This window comes from Ranitomeya variabilis, chromosome 8 (genome assembly GCF_051348905.1).
Source record: "Ranitomeya variabilis isolate aRanVar5 chromosome 8, aRanVar5.hap1, whole genome shotgun sequence".
Classification (NCBI taxonomy): Eukaryota; Metazoa; Chordata; class Amphibia; order Anura; family Dendrobatidae; genus Ranitomeya; species Ranitomeya variabilis.
Window position 1 is genome coordinate 205,660,846 of NC_135239.1, and position 15,618 is coordinate 205,676,463.

Consider the following 15,618-nt stretch of genomic DNA (forward strand, 5'->3'; position numbering starts at 1 on the left):
ATGGGAAGTGGATCGATATTAATGCTTATTTCAGAAATCGTATTTCTCCTAGCATAATTTCCAGACAATTCCTATCAAGCTGTCTGTAGGAGCAGACATAGAGGCTCGGCTGACAAGTCTTACAGGTAAATGGGAGAAAAGTGAATGGATGAGGTTATGAGGTTTCTTGTCTCTTTTCAGAGTTTAAAATAAATAAATGAACATATTTCTAGACATTTTACACAAGGCTACAATTGAAAGGTCCTAAAAAGGACTGACAGCTCCAAGTGAAGGTGAATCAGGGTAACCGGCTGGAGATGGGCAGCATGCAAGAAAATATTGTGTCAACTGGGGTCCTTTAACGTTGAACTTGATGGACCTTTTTAGGTCTTTTTTCAACCTATCTATGAATGCTGGTAAATTTAGGAAATCAAGATCCACAGAAGATGCCTACTGGTGGGGACCACTCATGACCCCAACACCTTACAAATGGTCATATCGCAGAAATCCTAAAAGGGAAAATTAAACAAAAATATCATTTATAAGCATATTGATTTACCTGATACCGTGACCAACATGGACGCCATCAAGGGACGGTTGTTGTCCAGTTTGCGGCTGAGCTTTAATTCCCCACTGGAGTGATTGACTATCAACAGATTGAGCTCATTCCCACGTTCAAAGGTGTAGAAGAGTCTGTCGGACACATCAGGGTCATAGGCCGGTATCTTCCCAATGACACCAGAGGGAAATGTGTTGGAGTCGTTAGAGACATAATTATTGAAGAGTATCTGAAAGTTCTTCAGGACCGGAGAATTGTCATTTTGATCGATCAGCTTAATATGCACCGTGGCTCTGCTAACCAGAGGAGCCGACGTGGCTTGGACCACAATGACATATTCAGGTTTTGTCTCATAGTCTAAATCTATTAGAGCAGTGAGTTCTCCAGAAAAGAAATCCATTTGGAAAATTTCGGGAATGTTACCTTCTACAATCTGATACATGATTTGCGCATTTGGACCTTCATCAGGATCCCGAGCCTTTATTCTGCCAACGACTGAGCCAACAATGCTGTTTTCCTTTACGAAGACCTCAAATTCATCCGCTGGAAAGACAGGGGCATTGTCATTGACGTCCTGAACTGCGACTTGAATGCGGACCGGACTTCTTTGTGGTGGGATACCCCTGTCCACAGCATACGCTGTCAATTCGTAGAAGGGAACCGTTTCGCGGTCCAACTTCCGTACGGTACGGATAATACCTGAGGTTGGTTCAATAGTGAAATCTCCATCTCCATCTTCCCCATTTTGGAAAGTATATTGCACCCGCCCATTGGAATGAGAATCTCGATCGGTGGCCGAGATCTGAAGGACACTCGTGAAGGGCGGCGCGTCCTCTGAGACTATCCCGTGATATTGCGTGTTTAGAAACTGGGGGGCATTATCATTCACATCATTAACCATTATTTCAACATAAGTGGTGTCGGATTTTTGGGGGATTCCATTATCTTTTGCCAAAACGGCAAGGCTGTAAGTCATCTGATCCTCATAGTCCAAGGGGGCATTGAGCGTGATGGCTCCACTGTCTGCATTAATACGAAACTGAGGGATATTGTCTTCCAAAAAGTAACTGATCCTGGCGTTTTCACCCACATCATCATCAGTAGCGCTGATTATAACCACGGTGCTTCCAATGGGACGATCCTCGTTGATATCGACTGTGTAGTGCGCCGTCTGAAAGACCGGTCGGTGAGTGTTTGCATCGGTGATGTTTACATGGACGTAACAGTTATCGTGCAGAATACGGTCAGACGCCGTCACCGTTAGTACGTAACGTCTTTCCTGTTTGTAGTCAAGGGGCAATGACAAAGTGATTAATCCTGCTCCACCTTGAGTAGTGATGGCAAAGCGGTTGCGGGTGTTCCCACCGGTGATCTGATAGGAGATGATGCTGTTTACATCGCGGTCTATGGCAGTGACAGTAAGGACACTCGTGCCCACACCGGCATCTTCATTCAGACGAATAAAATAATCCCTTTGGGTAAATTCAGGCCGATTGTCATTCACATCCAGGATTGTGATTGTGACACTGGCGGAAGCAGAAAGAGGAGGGTTTCCGTGATCGCGGGCCTCGACCCCAAACATGTAACGTTCTTCAGTCTCTCTATCCAGTGGCCCACTCACGGTGATCCAACCAGTGGCGCTGTTAATTACAAATGGGGTATTGGATGAGACCCCAAGTAACTTGTATTCCAAACGGGCATTTTCACCATAGTCGGCATCAACAGCTTGGATGTGAATTACAGAGTGACCCAAGGGGACATTTTCTAGCACATTTACTTGAAAGGGGGTACTAACAAATATAGGGGCATGGTCATTAATGTCTATGATTTGCACGCTTATCATGCCAGTGTTGTTGGAAAGGGGAGGCCGGCCGGAGTCCTGGGCGCGGACTCTCAAACTATATTCCCTCTCAGTTTCGAAGTCTAGGGGGGTGATGACCTGTATGGCACCATTTAAGCTATCGATGGAGAATTGCCCCCTGCTGTTGCCACTAATGAGATTATAGTGGACCACAGCATTATTATCCTTATCAAGATCGGTGGCCGTAACCCTTAGAATCTCAGTATGAGGTTTGACATCTTCTCTGATCTGTACGATGTAACGTTTCTCGCTAAATTGGGGGACATTATCATTTTCATCAAATACAATAATCTCAACCTTCACAGTAGACGACCTGGGACCTGGGTCTTTACCTTGATCACTGGCTTCTACAATTAAGGAGTATTTTTCTCTTTTTTCCCGGTCTACCTGCCCGCTGGTGGTGATTAAACCGGACCTGGCATCTATTTCGAACACAGAATGGGCGGCCTGTTCGTTGACAAACCTATACTTAATATTGGCGTTGGCTTGGGAGTCAATATCGGTGGCTCTGAGTTGCAATATGGGGTACCCCTCCTCTACGTTCTCCCTAATGCTCTCCCTGTACTCTGTCTGCTCAAACGATGGACTATGGTCATTTTTATCCATGACAGTAACGGCCACCATAGTGGTCGCCGACAAACGTGGACTCCCTTGGTCTATGGCAGTGACTCGAAAATAATGGAGATCCATGTTTTCCCTGTCTAGGATCTCAGTGGTGGAGATTAAACCCGTCACAGAATCTATACTGAAGAGCTCTAAAGATTTGCTATTCATCAAGGCGTCCATGGTGTACACTACCCGCCCAGATTCCCCGGTATCCGGATCTTGTGCTGTCATGGTTATCACAGGGGTCCCTGGGGGCTGGTTTTCGGCCACCTGAACCTGATAATTATATTGGGGGAAGTGAGGATGCCGGTTGGCTGCCCTGCGTGCTCTTATTAATGGAAGGGATGCCCTTTCGCTTCTCCTCCCACTGATCCCCTGCTTGACATCGTGCGGATGTGATATATGAGGGAGGTGGAATGGATTCGGCTGCATTTCTTTGCTGACGGATAATTGCCGTTGAGTGAACAGGTCAATATTTGCAAGCTTCCCAAGGCCGGATAGTGGGAAAGTAGTTTTTAAGCAACCTTTGGTGGTGTTAAATGGGAAATAAACGGAGCAGGGTTCTTTTGGGGACAGGAAAGCTGGGGGTTGTGTAGGATCAGGTGCCCTGGGAGCTGTCTGATCTGCTGGTGCTGAAATATCCTCTCTCCACGTGGTGTCCCCGGGCTGCTCGCTCCAGCAATCCCGCAGATCCCGAAGATCGTAGGACTGGTTACCGGCAAATCGGACCCCACAAAGACCCCCATCAGGTAATCCACCGATACAAAGCACTGGTGAAACTGCAGCCTGGGGATGATGAGTGTAGTATTCCAGAGCGTAACAGTCCCATTGTATATCAGAGGATTTATGTAAACGCAGATGGGGATGTCTCCGTTGACAGCGCCGGATGACCCGGAGGACAAGCTGGTTTGAAAATTGCACAAGCACATGGGTGTCTTCCAAAAGAGCAAGAAGCGGGCAATCCCCGGGAGATCCGTGCCCCTCCTGGACATCCATATAGTAAAACAGACCACACCGGTCCCCGAGGTCCTGACCGCTTCCATCGCTTTTTACCATAACATCCACATTCAAGTCTTGATGGTGCCCACCTCCTGCGCCCCCCCAAAAGTGTCTACAAAAGCAACGGACGGGGAAGACAAGTGGACAGTTCCGGTTGGAAAGGCAACTACTGTTAATTTTCAGAGCCCTGACGTACCTGTCACTCCGCCTGAGCACGCCGTGTCGTAGCGAACTCTTCTTACACATTGTCCTATTGCTGAACGTCAGTAGTACCGGACGGCAGTGGCGAGCGACAGCGTCTTTGCTGCGGTTTTTTTTAAGGCAATGATGGGGTCGGAGCAGACAATCCATAGGTAGCACGTGAGATTTTGTAATCCGATGCCAGGGAGGGGGGTCCACTTTGGTCCTTATAATGATGCAGGCTGGAGGCAGGGGGCTGGAGTTTGGCAGATAACAGCGAGTGCCAGCTGCATGGATGGGTATCCTGCACCTGCAGCCCCCGCGCTGACGTGACCCCCAAGTTCTATGAATGCACTTTGCAGGGCTGCACCCCGATATTTGTCCAGCGGTTGGGTGCCAGGGGGAGCTGCCATTGCCTCTGGCCTGAGGGGCTGCCACCGTGCACAGAGCCCCCCGGAGCTCCCCCAGCCGCAGCCTGGCAGTGCAAGCCCCCCGCTCCACAATGCACAGGACCGGAGCAGGGCAGGGGCTCCCGGGGCTCCTCCAGCCGCCTGCATGCTTCTCCAGGCTGCAAGTGAACAAAGGGCTGGAGAGGATGAGAAGCAGCTGGAAGAGATGCACACACAGGCTTGTTCCCAGCAGCAGAGCGGCCATAGTCTCCCTCCTTGTCCTCCTCACTGGGCAGCAGCGCTCCCCGCCCCCGGTCCTCCTGTCTGTCTCCTTGCCTTGGCAGCTACCATCTACTCGGTGCTTCCCAGACTCTCCGGGCGCAGCATCTCCTCACCCTCCCTTCATTCAACACCAACATGGCTCCCGGCAACCCTAATGGTCCGCTCCACCCCAGCTCTCTACCCTCCCCCCCTTTACTACAGCACGGAGTTGGTAGATCCCGAGGCGCAGGCGCACAAGCGGCGGCTGAGTCAGTCACGATTAACGCAGGCGCCATGTTTACTATTGGCAGCTGGGGTCGCTATCCACGGTACTGAAAGGCTGATGTCAGCCACTCACGATATATTCTCAGTGGTGTATATGTTGTATCGTTATATGAAGTTAATCCTGTCACGAACACACTCTGGCCTTGTTGCCCTGAGTGACCAATCAGAGTCTACGTTTAATTTTCCGAGGGCAAGTTGACACATGAAAGCTGAATTCTGATTGGTTGCTTTAGGGATATATAACATCACCTCAGTCTGATCTGATCATGGCCGTGGTTCCCGTTGCTAGGTGACAGAGCAAACTTGATGCAGAACCTGTGCACTGTGTTTGTGAATGACAGAGCTCTGATACATCCGTACACGATGGGACGGTGCTAATCAGACGGCTCCTGAGATAACACTGCGGATCCTATTAGGCTTCAGTCACACGTGGCGCAGAGATGTCAGTGACTGCCCTATTCATGTGCATGGGGTTCGCATAAATCCTGGCGCCAGCTGCAGAAACGTCCCAGTCGCATTTACAGATATTTACTTTCTGCACCAAATCTGCCCCATGTGAATAGATCCCGTCATTCTGTGCAGGATTTAATGCGTTAATTATCTGCAAATCGTGAAATAATGGAAACAGGGTTTTCAGAACGTCTGGAGTAATTCAGTCTGAAGTATGAGCCATGTGCAGAAATCCCGGCACGTCCAGTGTCGGCAGCGATCAGTGGTCGTCCGAGGAACATTCCGCCACTGAATGAGTTTGGGCAAATCATTAGTGCGAGCGACAGGCGGCCTGGAGCTGTCACATGGATCCTGGGATACACTGGAGAAATGGCCGCATCACTGGTCCCATCACCTAATCAATGGAACGCCGAGCTCCTAGTGACATGGAATGGAGGGGTCCGGCTACCACAGATTATGCCACCCCACACCATAATCTCAGGAGAATGGCTGATGTGATGTACTCTCATGAAGGCCTCATCATGGCATTGTCCACATGGCCTTCAGGTGTCATGGACACAATGATAGTTGGAGATGGGTCTGGAGACCATCAGGGGAATGCCATGAAGAGGTGACGTCACACCGGGCCTACTCCCGGGATTTTGGTGTGGGGCGGCAATCTGATCCCTCTAATCTTCAATCCAGGTACATTTACTTGGTCATGAAAGCAGTGGTGCGGCCATTTCTCCAGGGTCTCGGAAGCCTCAACACCCTCAGGTTGCATGTTGCTGGTGCTACTGTGAGCACGTGTGGCCTAAACGTGCTCCCATGGCTGCAGCGTCTCCAGACTTGTCTCCATTGAGCTGGTCATTGGTCGGTGATTACACAGGAGCTGCCAGAGCGGATCCTCATCATTTATACAAGTGCATTCAGCGACAGAACCTTCGGACAATCATTAATAACCTCTGTGACAGCAGCCGAGGCTGGAAGTGCCAGGATTTCTGCACGAGGCTCAGTCTCCATACTGAATAAATCCAGATGTTTTGAGAATTTTGTTTCCATTTTTCTCATCATTTGCAGATCGGTAACGTCACCATCTTTTTTCCAGAATTCAATAACTTTTTCTTCTTATGGTGCTTTCACAATGAGTTTAGTGGCTCCGTCGGGGCTTGTGTCCCCCCTGCAAAACGTGCATCATTTTCAGGCGGGTACACTTACTCGAGAAGGACACCCAGACGCCTGAAAACGGTGCACGGCAGAGCGCACGTTCACTCTGTCGGCACCAGTATAGGCTATGGCCCCATCTCGCATACTCCAGAATCCCGTTTTGTGGGGAAGGTTCGGACGTAAGCCTCAACAGAGCCACTGAACGGGTGTCTGGACGCAGTGTGAAAGCAACCTTAGTATTGCAGTTTCAATGTTCAGGAGTGTATATATATATTAGCTGTCTGATATATTTTTCACACCTACGTAACTATCCATCCCACCACTACGTATCTTTCTATGTAATATCTTACCTGCCTCCTATCTAACCATCTAGGATCTATTTCTCCTTCATTAATCAGTGATGTTTCCAGTAAGCGGCTGGTGGATCATATCCAAGATGATGGCATCCTGCGTGCCATATAGCGATGTGATTAATGCGCTATACTTGGCTGGTTACTCAGCGCAGTGACACATTGTTTCATTATACAGAACACCCATTTACAATGTTCCTGTGACTTAACCCTTGCACGATCCAGTGCTTTGACCCAGGACTACAAGTCCCAGCATACCCTGCAGCAGCCTCACTATGATGACTGCCATGCTGCTACATCCCATCATTGTGGCTTTAATCCTTTACGGCTGTCACCTGAATATTAACAAATCTTTATAAGCTGGGGATTAAGCCATAACACCCCCTGCCATCACACATTCAGGAGGATTTTTCTTCTCTGTTTCCTTGTGATTAATGGCATTGACAAAAAAAAAAAAATCCTAGACAGCATCTTGCCAGTCACAATGATGGCTTCCAATGGTATTGACCAGTATTCCCCCCCCCCTCTTCTCCAGGAATGGTACAGCCCCAGCCTCATCTGCTTATAGGAAGCATCTGAATCCATTAGTGAGAGTTCCCAGCTCTGCTCATTGTCCCCAATCTGACAATGTGGAGGAGCCGCCCTCTACTCCTCACATCAATGTGTTCATTGAGCCAAGATCCGTCATTGTCTGCCGCGCTCCCTCTGCCCATGCAGCCTCCGGTACTGGCTCGGAGAACAAGCCCATGCATTATAGCAGACAGATCTGCCAGCGTCTTCAATCTTATGCAAGCGGATGACATATGCGAGACGGGCGATAAAGGATCCACGGCCGTTCCTTTTATGTGATATGGTCATGCACGTTTACGGGCATTGTTAATATGGAGACTCCATTTCTGCCATAATTGCGGCTATTTAGTATTTGTCAATATTCTGATATTAGCCAGACTCGTCCAATTTGGAAGTTTCAAGCCAAGTGCAAAAGTTTTTATCACTAAGTGACAACCAATATGGCTGCTATGTTTTTCTACAGTCCTGATCTGTTTATATGCAGTGATAGATGTTTTATCTTGTGAATATGTGCAGAAAAAGGAATTTGGGAACATTGGAAGACATTTCCTGTTACTTTGAGCACTATCCAGCTTTTCCATAAGCAGATATTTATTGAAGCTATTATATAAAACCATGGAAATATACTCCATCCTCTACTGATCTGGAGTTCCATCCCATATTATACTGTGTAGTTACATTACAGATCCTGAGTTACATCCTGTATTATACCCCAGAGCTGCACTCACTATTCTGCTGGTGCAGTCACTGTGTACATACATTACTGATCCTGAGTTACATCCTGTATTATACCCCAGAGCTGCACTCACTATTCTGCTGGTGCAGTCACTGTGTACATACATTACATTACTGATCCTGAGTTACATCCTGTATTATACCCCAGAGCTGCACTCACTATTCTGCTGGTGCAGTCACTGTGTACATACATTACATTACTGATCATGAGTTACATCCATTATTATACTCCAGAGCTGCACTCACTATTCTGCTGGTGCAGTCACTGTGTACATACATTACATTACTGATCCCGAGTTACATCCTGTATTATACCCCAGAGCTGCACTCACTATTCTGCTGGTGCAGTCACTGTGTACATACATTACATTACTGATCCTGAGTTACCTCCTGTATTATACCCCAGAGCTGCACTCACTATTCTGCTGGTGCAGTCACTGTGTACATACATTACTGATCCTGAGTTACATTCTGATAGAATCATAGAATGTTAAGAGTTGGAAGGGACCTCCTGGGTCATCTGGTCCAACCCCCTGCTCAAAGCAGGATTCCCTAAGTTATCCCAGACAGGTGTATGTCCAGCCTCTGTTTGAAGACTTCCATTGAAGGAGAACTCACCACCTCTCATGGCCGCCTGTTCCACTATTTGATCACCCTGTCAAAAAGTTTTTTCTAGTATCTAATCTGTGTCTCCTCCCATTCAGTTTCATCCCATTGCTTCTAGTCTTTCCTTGTGCAAATGAGAATAATGATGATCCTTCTACAATGTGACAGCCCTTGAGATATTTGTAGACAGCTATTAAGTCTCCTCTCAGTTTTCTTTTTTGCAGCTAAACATTCCCAAATCCTGTAACCGATCCTCATAGGACATGGTTTGAAGACCAGTCACCTTTCTGGTCGCTCTGCTCTGAACTTGCTCCAGTTTGTTGATGTCTTTTTTAAAATGTGGAGCCCAAAACTGGACACAGTATTCTAGATGAGGTCTGACCAAAGAGGAGTAGAGGGCAATAATGTCTTCACGTGATCTAGACTGTATGCTTCTGTTAATACATCCCAGAATTGCATTTGTCTTTTTTTCTGCTGCATCACACTGTTGACTCATGTTCAGTCTGTGATCTATTAGTATATCCAAGTCTTTTTCACATGTGCTGTTGCTTAGCCCTATTCCTCCCATTCTGTAATGCTTTTTTAATTTTTATTGCCCAGATGTAGTACTTTGCATTTTTCCGTTAAAAAACATTGTTAGTTGTTGCCCACTGCTCCAGTTTATTTATATCTTTTTGAATCCTCTCTTCTCTAGTATTAGCTATCCCTCCTAGCTTTGTGTCATCAGCAAATTTAATCAGCTTACCCTCAATCCCTTCATCAAAATCATTGATAAAGGTTTTGCACAATACAGGGCCCAGGACAGAACCCTGTGGTATCCCACTTGAGACATTCTTCCAACTGGATGTGCAGCCATTTACGACCACTCTTTGGGTCTGATCACTAAGCCAGTTATGAATCCACCTAACAGTTGCCTTGTCTATTCCATACTGAGTCATTTTACTCCAGAGCTGTACTCACTACTCTACTGGTGCAGTCACTAAAAGGGGCGGTCCACCTTTTATAAAATGTGTTGTTCTTCTTAAATGCATGCATTTTTGGCCAAAATATTTTTTGCACTTGGGTTTCTTTACAAATCTGTTGCACGGTCTATTGCTGACTGAAGAACGGTTTAACCGAGAATCGAACAGTGAGCTCATTTCTAAAGTGTCTAACTGGAAAGCTTGTCACCCTCTTCTGTCCTTTTTTCAGCTTCTCAGCAGATTTACGACCACAGACCACATCAAAGCCGAATTTTCAGTAAAGGAAAGCTAGTAAAACCCAAATGGTGCAAAAAAATTTATGAAAACAAACTACAAAAATTATTTTAAAACCCTAAATCCATGCATTTAAGCAAAAAAAAATAAAAATTTGTCCCCAGTGGTGGCTCAACTTCTTTAAGCTTTTGTCCATCTTGGAGATCTGCAATCACGACCAGGGGATCTGAAACTTCTCAAACAGGATGCAATTAATTCAGACAAGAACAGATCACTCCCTGTGCTGCCCCTTTAAGAGAATGTAAGATCACCTAACAAAGCAGTAAAAAGACAATAGATGAGGAGATACATTTTATTTGATTCCATTTATTCCACAAGTGTTATTCCAAGTACGGAAAGACTGAGAAATACAATGTACGTGGGGCGCAGCAGGGCAGGTGCCCGTGTACATATGAATGGCGGGTTACATTGGCGGAGTCGTACAATGCAGATTAGAAAGTTACAATGTTCACACAACGACAGCATCTCACAAATGGATACAAAGACAAGAAAACAAATGTAGCAAAGCAAGAAGTAACAAAAAAAATGTCAGTGTGTGTTCCATATTAATGCAGCAACGGCGTAACACAAGACTTGTGCATAATGACCAGACAAGGTGCAGCAGAGCGGCCATACCGGTCTCCATTGTGTGATCGGAGGGGTGCACTGAGCGATCCAAATGTTTGGGAAAGTTGGATCATGTTCCAGTCTCTCTTCCTGCTTAATGTAAGGCTGCCCCCCAACACCGAAGGAGCAGCGAGGAGACCGGCGGGGAACACGGTGTGGAGATTGGAGGAGCGGCGATGATGCGGCTGGTGAATGACTACAGAATATATTGTAAAGTAGTGGACAAACCCTTTAAGTAGATTTGCAGATACCTTACATATGGTCGGCCTGGATTCTGTGAAGGATTTTGCATCGGGAGGGCTGTAGTCGAGAACGATGTATTTCCAGCATACCTGCGGGTTATTAATGACCCGTTCGTTTTTGTAGATGGCTATTCCTCCAAAATGAACACTACTTGCTTACAATGCAATTACTTAATAACATCAGCTCATCAATCCGACCTAATAAAGGAGGACAAAATACGTGACAAAGACGGCAGGACAGCACAGCGCACACTGGAGACGGCGGATACCACCTGCTGCTGCCACCAAGGGTCTTGGTTTTTCCATTGGCGCAATTTATTTATTTTTTGACTATAAAACATGCCAGTTTAAAATAGCAATCGAAACGCACGTGATAAAATAATCTGCGGCAGCTTCAATTAGAAAAATATCATCCGTCAGACCCATGCATCCTGGTCAGTAAAGCATCTGGTTAACAAAATAGAGAAATCTGCAGATTAGCAATATCCAGTAGAAAGGTGCAACAGACGCACGACGAGCTCACCAACGGTCATTATTTCACATGCTAGTAAAATATATATATTTTTTTTACTAATTCTGGTTATATAGGGTTAATGATCTCTGCACAGTTATATGCCACTCCGGGAGACGACTGCCCTAACCACATACGCCAAGAACTTGCATATTAATATTTCGGACAATAGGGACTTACCAGCTCATTTATATTTTAGAGAACGGCTATTCTGATGCTCCCAGCAATCTGTGGTGGAAGTACAACTCCCAGCATGGCCTGGGCTGTTACCTAGCAACAAGTGCTGCCATCAGCAGGTGACTACCATAATTGTCCTTGCTCCTACGGAGATCTGCAAGGTCACCTGTGGAAGTGCAGACGTTTCAGCAGGTCTCGGGGAAGATGGCCGTCCTATATGGGCTTATATGGGATTAAGTATAGGGAGATCCGGTCCCTCCAGAATTTAGTTCCAACCCAGACTTGCTAGTCCTACAAAAGGGGCATGGCTTGGCTAAACCACACCCAAAAGTGGGCATTTTGGGGCGATCCTAGGGTTGGGGCCAGAATTTTGCATTGGAAAAGTTGGTAAGTATGTGATCTTCTATAGACACAAGAACACTAGTGACTCATTTCAGACAAGCATCCATTTCTAGCAAGAACAGACTGTATAGAGATTTCACACCCCTTTGGTACTGCCGAGACGTTGCTGTTACTATAAGACCCATGCATCGAATAACAGAAACCGCTGAGCTGTAACAAAGGGGTTTTAACTCCCTCCAGAGCCTTTTTAATTTGGAGATCAGTGGGGTCCGAGATAAAAAGACCTTCTTACATGGATCTACAACAGAGTAATGATCATTTAGTGTGGACTTCCCATTTATGCAGACTAAATGTTTTCCTTTATAGCCAAGTGTCAGTAAGGAGGGGATAAAGGCCTCCAATAACTCAGTGCATCTCTCTCCTGTGATGTTCCTGCCTTTTCTGCATCATTTCAACCACTGTTATCCGGGGCAGAAGGTACCAGGCACCCCAGGAGAATCGCCCCATAATAACAAGCAGTTGCCTCATTCACCATTTCTGGTCACCAGTTACTTTTGATAGAAAAATCTTAATAAACTCAGCAGGATCAGAAAGGACAGGAGACATTAAACTTCCAGTTAACAGTTCCCCCAGGTCGTTATATAAGGAAGAGATTAGATTTAGACCTCAAAAGCTTTACGAGAAAACAAAACCTTCCTCTAATGCAAAATTAATTTCCATACTTTCAGTAGCAAAAACATCTTGCAACTGCAGCAACAGACGCTGCGCCCCCTAGGATGTAAGGAGAGCAGCGGCAATGCTGTGAACAAGTCACCGTCAAGCTGAAGTTTCTGCAGCTTTGTAAACGTGTTTCTCCCGGCCAGGAATCGTTCACCCGCTCTCGGGGGAGATCTGAGGAAATTCCTTGTAGATTTCCTGGATGATCATTTTGTCCATCTGACTGTGAGGTCCTTCCTCTTCTTCGTCGAGAATGCGCTGCATTATGCTGTGCAGGTCTTGCCGGCGGTGCAGGTGCTGCAGGTAGTCAGTGGAGCGGATGATGGCGTGCATCAGGGAGAGGTACTCCATCCGCAGCTGCAGGGATGGGAGGAATCGGTAATTACACCACATGGCGGGAGATTACGGATGCCTTACCACTCCGCTCTCAAGAGGGTCTCAGTGTGGACATGCAGCTAGCATAGAGGGTCTTACAAGCAAGTCATCAAGGTAGTCCTCCTCTAGAAGGAAGAATACAGCTTCTTCTCTATCGACTTAGTAAGCCAATGCCTGACCTACTAAGGAGCTTCAGAAAGCAACCAGGACTGATACTGATGGCCAATGTTTAGGATAAGTCCTACATATCAGATCTGTGGGGGTCCGACACCAACCCCCCCACACCCACGATCAGCTGCTACCACTTCCGGTCTGCATTACAGCAGGAAGAGCAGCTGTTGCCGGATTTTATAGGGTCACCCGACACGGAAATCATTTTTTTTTCTAGGCACGGAAGGTTTTTCCATTGGTTTTAAAACAGAGCAGACATCAGAGATCTGTGGCAGCTCCAGAAGCAAAGAGGCCTGCGCTGGATCAATAGGGGTGTTACAAGGCGAGTGGGTCTCCGTTTACCGTTTTACAACCATCCATACCTAGAAAAATATGTATTTCAGTGCAGGACAACCCCTATAAGTCCATATTGAGGAGTCTTGAGAAGCTATGAGACACGTGGTCAGAAGGGTTTCATTGCAAGACGACGAACGGTGGCGTTCCTTGTGTCGACGAGACTCACCTTATCTCCGGGAGAAAGATCCGCGATCTGACGCACAACGATATCGATCATAACCATCATGTCTGTGTGGTAGAAGATGTTAGCCGTGTCTGAGCCGGCGAATACATCCTGCAGGATCTTCAGCACAGAGTGCGGGGGCTGAGGCTGGTGCTTAAAGAGACAAACAGGATCATCTGGTAACAAGAGAGGACAGGACAAGTAAGTCACCCCTTCATTACAAGTCCGGGAACAAGGGAGGACAGTCACACACCTACCTCCTCTGTTCAGAAGCAGAAGAAGCTTCTCTGTAAAGATCTTCACATTGGGACGTTTACACAGAGTTTTCATAATCACATTACTTGCTGGAACTACAAAAACGGGCAATAAAGACGTTATGTATCCGATGGGGGCAGCATTATAGTAGTTATATTCTTGTACATAAGAGCAGTATTATAGTAGTTATATTCTTGTACATAGGAGCAGTATTATAGCAGTTATATTCTTGTACATAGGAGCAGTATTATAGTAGTTATATTCTTGTACATAGGAGCAGTATTATAGCAGTTATATTCTTGTACAGAGGGGGCAGTATTATAGTAGTTATATTCTTGTACATAGGAGCAGTATTATAGTAGTTATATTCTTGTACAGAGGGGGCAGTATTATAGTAGTTATATTCTTGTACATAGTGGCAGTATTATAGTAGTTATATTGTATATAGGGGGCAGTATTATAGTAGTTATATTGTTGTACATAGAGTAGTATTATAGTAGTTACATTCTTGTACATAGGAGCAGTATTATAGTAGTTATATTCTTGTACATAGGGGCAGTATTATAGTAGTTATATTCTTGTACATAGGAGCAGTATTATAGCAGTTATATTCTTGTACATAGGAGCAGTATTATAGCAGTTATATTCTTGTACATAGGAGCAGTATTATAGCAGTTATATTCTTGTACATAGGAGCAGTATTATAGCAGTTATATTCTTGTACATAGGAGCAGTATTATAGCAGTTATATTCTTGTACATAGGAGCAGTATTATAGCAGTTATATTCTTGTACACAGGAGCAGGATTATAGTAGTTATATTCTAGTACATAGGAGCAGTATTATAGCAGTTATATTCTTGTACATAGGAGCAGGATTATAGTAGTTATATTCTTGTACATAGGGGCAGTATTATAGCAGTTATATTCTTGTACATAGGAGCAGGATTATAGTAGTTTTATTCCTGTACATAGGGATAGTATTACAGTATTAGCATGCTGTGAGTAGGACATGTCTGGAGTGAAATATTGGGGTTAATTGCAGTCACTCCTGAATGTTTACGTCTTGAGTGGAGCTCATTCTGGATTATCACACATACCTGCTATGTGTAAGTTAAATGCCAGCAGCACATTGACGAACAGGTCGGGCAGCTGCTCGGTTGTGTCTGAAGGCAGACCGTCCTCAATCACTTCTAGCAGGAACTGGACAAACTGGGAGTTGAGATGCTCTGCAGTAAGGAGAGTGATATGAATGTTTTTATTTTCCCAGCTGCTGCACATTGTACGGCGAGATTCCCGTCCCGGATCATTGATTGTGAGCACAGCTACTATGAACATATGTCCATGTGTGAATGTGTTTAGAGGGAAAACAAATGAGAACCCGCCAGATCGTAAATGTGCCTGAAGGAATCCTGCCTGCGAAGCCATGCCACTCAATCCTTGCCAGAAGCCAAACTCCACTGATGAAGTCATCGCCCCCTCCACCCCCACAA

At 45.9% G+C, this 15,618-nt stretch overlaps 2 protein-coding genes and 1 long non-coding RNA gene across 5 annotated transcripts in view; 1 reads left to right on the plus strand and 2 right to left on the minus strand.

The window, feature by feature from the left end:
• The window catches only part of CELSR3 (cadherin EGF LAG seven-pass G-type receptor 3), a 101,007-nt gene extending 95,995 nt beyond the window's left edge, over positions 1 to 5,012 (minus strand). For all 3 annotated transcript variants that reach the window (XR_013218408.1, XM_077276480.1, XM_077276479.1), the window contains exon 1: positions 539 to 5,012. Coding sequence is in view for 2 of the 3 variants with exons in the window: in XM_077276480.1 (XP_077132595.1) it covers positions 539 to 4,838 (4,300 nt within the window). In the remaining variant the exon portion in view is untranslated. The remainder of the gene's footprint in view (positions 1 to 538) is intronic.
• LOC143787595 (uncharacterized) overlaps positions 1 to 15,618 on the plus strand; it is a 153,679-nt gene that overhangs the window by 121,661 nt on the left and 16,400 nt on the right. The gene's annotated exons all lie outside the window — the stretch shown is intronic.
• Positions 10,511 to 15,618, minus strand: part of NCKIPSD (NCK interacting protein with SH3 domain) — a 36,488-nt gene continuing 31,380 nt past the window's right edge. Inside the window, exons 10-13 of the mRNA XM_077276481.1 lie at positions 15,226 to 15,354; positions 14,130 to 14,222; positions 13,876 to 14,048; positions 10,511 to 13,184 (exon numbers count right to left, since the gene is read on the minus strand). Of these exons, the coding sequence (XP_077132596.1) occupies positions 12,981 to 13,184; positions 13,876 to 14,048; positions 14,130 to 14,222; positions 15,226 to 15,354 (599 nt within the window). The 3' untranslated portion in view covers positions 10,511 to 12,980. The remainder of the gene's footprint in view (positions 13,185 to 13,875; positions 14,049 to 14,129; positions 14,223 to 15,225; positions 15,355 to 15,618) is intronic.